Source organism: Ornithodoros turicata, unplaced genomic scaffold (genome assembly GCF_037126465.1).
Source record: "Ornithodoros turicata isolate Travis unplaced genomic scaffold, ASM3712646v1 Chromosome231, whole genome shotgun sequence".
NCBI lineage: Eukaryota > Metazoa > Arthropoda > Arachnida > Ixodida > Argasidae > Ornithodoros > Ornithodoros turicata.
In genome coordinates this window covers 118748-122119 of record NW_026999343.1, presented here as the reverse complement: position 1 = coordinate 122119, position 3372 = coordinate 118748, and the positions used below count along the sequence as shown (strand labels likewise).

General features: G+C 48.0%; 1 protein-coding gene across 1 annotated transcript; it reads left to right on the top strand.

Moving 5' to 3' along the window:
- The first annotated feature begins 1131 nt into the window (after positions 1-1131).
- LOC135373352 (uncharacterized) lies at positions 1132-3021 on the top strand. The gene has a single exon (XM_064606568.1). It carries the CDS (start codon positions 1132-1134, stop codon positions 3019-3021), a length of 1890 nt encoding a protein of 629 aa, XP_064462638.1.
- Positions 3022-3372: the final 351 nt, after the last annotated feature.

Here is a 3372-nt window from a genome sequence, read left to right as displayed (position 1 = left end):
GCCGAAGTTCTGGCAGTCTGTCAGAACGCTTGACATCAAGAAAGAGGAAGGTGAATGCCACTTTCGGTGAGTGAAATCCCTCCAACTATTTCGATACTTCGGCGGAGTGCTGGAAGATTCCTTTGAGCAATATTGTGACTAGTTCATTTGCCCTACGAGCAGAGGCGGAGAGTTTTCATTTTCCCGGGGGGGTCAAGGGCGCACCGCGAAGTAAGTACTCTGGCGGGGGGGGGGGATATGTTTATTAAGAAAAAAAAAAGAGAAACGAAAGGTAAGCCAGATGGATGTCGGCTTGTTATTCCAAAAAAAAGTGAAAGGGGAAGACAAAAAAGGCAAAGAAAAAAGAAAGCAACAGAAAACAAAAATAAGGAAGGAAAAGAAACATGAAGAACACAAAACTAAAGCTGAAGAATCACACACTCTGGCGGGATCCTATGATGTATGCAGAACTGGTATAGAAATAAGAGGAAGGTAGAACAGAAAAAACAGAGAGAACGTAAACAGTGAACATGTGCACAACTGAAGGCATCACGCCTTTGAAAACTGACTGCAAAAGGAACAAAATGCATTGAATCCTCGGTGTTTGACCCGAAATGCGCGCAATATAATGAATAGGGTCAATGAAATGGAGCAGCGGGAGTTGAACCCACTCCCAACGGATATGCGTTCCGAAGACTGGCAGCTGCTGGTGCCTTTTCGATTGCTTCGTTTCATTGATCTGATTGCTTTGGGCGTAATTCAGGCTATGTGTTGTGTCATCCTCTATGTTTCTTCGCCTCACCTTCTATTGTGATCATGAGTATGGTGGGCGGATACATGTTTTACAAATTGCAAGATGCATTTTTGGGGTTGGTGCCTCTTCGCTCTTTTGACCCGGGCGCGCCGAGCCCCAAAGGTTGGTGTCAGTCTCTTAGCGGGACTTCCCGGGGGAGGCGGCGCCCCCCTAGTTCATGTTCCGGGGGGGCAAGGGCCCCCGCGCCCCCCCGCAGTCGGCGCCTATGCCTACGAGGGTGCGACATTAGAAAATTCCAGAAGCTCCGTGTGGCTCTGACATTCTTTCTTTGTGTCCGTGCTCATGGCTGATCTGCTACTAAGGTTTGGTGTTTCCATCCTTGGGCAGGTACGTTAAAGATGGGACGACCTAAAGAAAACCCAGTTCGGAACTCTTTTACGTACAACGTTGCAACAAATAAATCAACGTGTCGTATTGGTGGTTGTGGGACAACCATAGCAGGAAATCATGCAGCCAACTTGGAGCGGCACATGCAGCGTCACCATAAAGATGAGTACGCTGAACTTCAAGCACAAAAGCCCAACAGCAACAAGCGCGGTGGAAGCGACGTGAAAGGGGCTCCGCCGGCAAAGCGGATTGATCACATGCTGGGATTGTCTGTCAACGTCCAAATTCAAGAAAATGATGTGATCCAAGGATGTGTTGAAATGGTCACAAAAAATGGGCGGCCTTTTGCAGCGGTTGAGGACTCTGGTTTCAGAAAAATTCTGGATCCAATTCTGAAAGCATTTGGTGGAAAACTTAGAATTAACGCGGAAATGATTAAAAACTGTGTCACTCAAGAAGCTAGTGATGCTAGAAAGGTTCTTGCGCATAAGCTACAGGATCGGCTGATATCCCTAAAAATAGACTGCGCAAACCGCCTTGATCGGGCTGTCTTGGGAGTGAATGTCCAGTACATAGAGGACGGAAAATTGGTGCTCCAGACACTTGCAATGAGAGAGCTTTTCGAACGCCACACTGGGAAATACCTGAAGTCGGAGGTCTTGGATGTGCTGTCCATGTACGGAGTTCGAGCCGAGCAGGTATACAGCATAACGACCGACAATGGTGCCAACATGATCAAGGCTGTCGAGCTCCTGAGAGAGGAGGAGCTTGAAGAGACCGCTCTACTAGCAAATGATGACGAGGAAGAAGATTCTGCACAAACAGGGGATTACTTAAGCGAGCTTGAGCAAGCTGGGTCTGCGAATAGCGATGAGCCACTAGTACAAGGCGTGAGGTGTGCCGCACACACGTTACAGCTGGCTGTTCACGACGCTTTGAAAAATGAAGAGGCCCAAGAAACAGTTGGAAAGTGCCGCGCGCTAACAAAACTGCTGCGGACGCAGACAATGATGTCCTTGATCCGAAAACTGCAACTGAAGAAGCCGGTCATTGACACCCCGACCCGATGGATGTCAACGTCGCGAATGATAAGACGGTTGTTGGAACTAAGGGAATTCTGCGACGACTTGCTCACTCAGCCCAACTCGTTCACATCGGATCACTGGACTAACGCAGAAGGTATTATCCATGCGCTGGCTCCAGCAGAAGAGGCAACCAAGCGTCTACAAAGCGAGCAGCTTGTAATGGGAGATTTCCTGGGAGTGTGGCTGAAATGCCGCATGGAATCTGCTAAGATGGCAACACCGCTGGCTACTGCGCTGGCATCGTCCATGGATAAACGTCAAAAGACCTTGTTGGAAAACGACGTCTTCTGCTCTGCGGTATTCCTTGATCCCCGGTACCGAGTCCTGTTAACGGATATCGAGAAAGAAAGGGCAAAGCAGCGTCTCTGTAGCGTTTGGAGCACTATGAAGCGGTTAGTTCAGGATTCATCTGGAGCACCAGCGGAAGCTCCTGATACGCCACAGCCAGGTCCTTCCCATTCCGACAGCGGCAACGTAGACGAGCTTGAGGTTTTCCTGAACGAGCAGGAACAGTCAGCTGCCGTGGGTTCACGTTCCCTGACAAGTGAGACGGAGAAGCTTATGCACCTTCTGGAGCTGTTCTCGTGCGAACCGCGCATCAAAAAGGAGGTAAACATTCTAGAATACTGGAAAAGAGAAGAGTTGAAAAAGCCACAACTCTTTCAGTTAGCTCGAGTCGCGCTGGCTGTTCCTGCAACGCAAGTAAGCGTCGAAAGAGCTTTCTCTGGACTGAGATACATCCTGTCTCCACAAAGAGGATCTCTTTCCCCGGACACACTAGATGATATCATGCTTTTGCGGTCACTGAGAGTGTAAGCACAGTGTATGGCTACACGTTGATATTGTGCTACTAAGTATAAGGTATATTTCTGGCTCTGGTCGTAGTTACACGGACATTTCACTTATAGACGATATGTTGTCGTTATTCTTTCGGTGTATGGCTTTATGTTTCTTTTTATTTTTCGCAATTTAAATCACATCCTGTTGGTGGAAAAACAAGAATAAATGCATGAAAAACGTAACTGAGAGACCTTGTATCATTTTACGTCCTGACTATAATTCTGCAGTATATTTGATCAGCGAACCGGTTCCGAACCGGTTTATTGCCTCCGAACCGGTTAATCGAACCGGTATATGTGAAATCCGGAACTGAACCGGAACCTAACC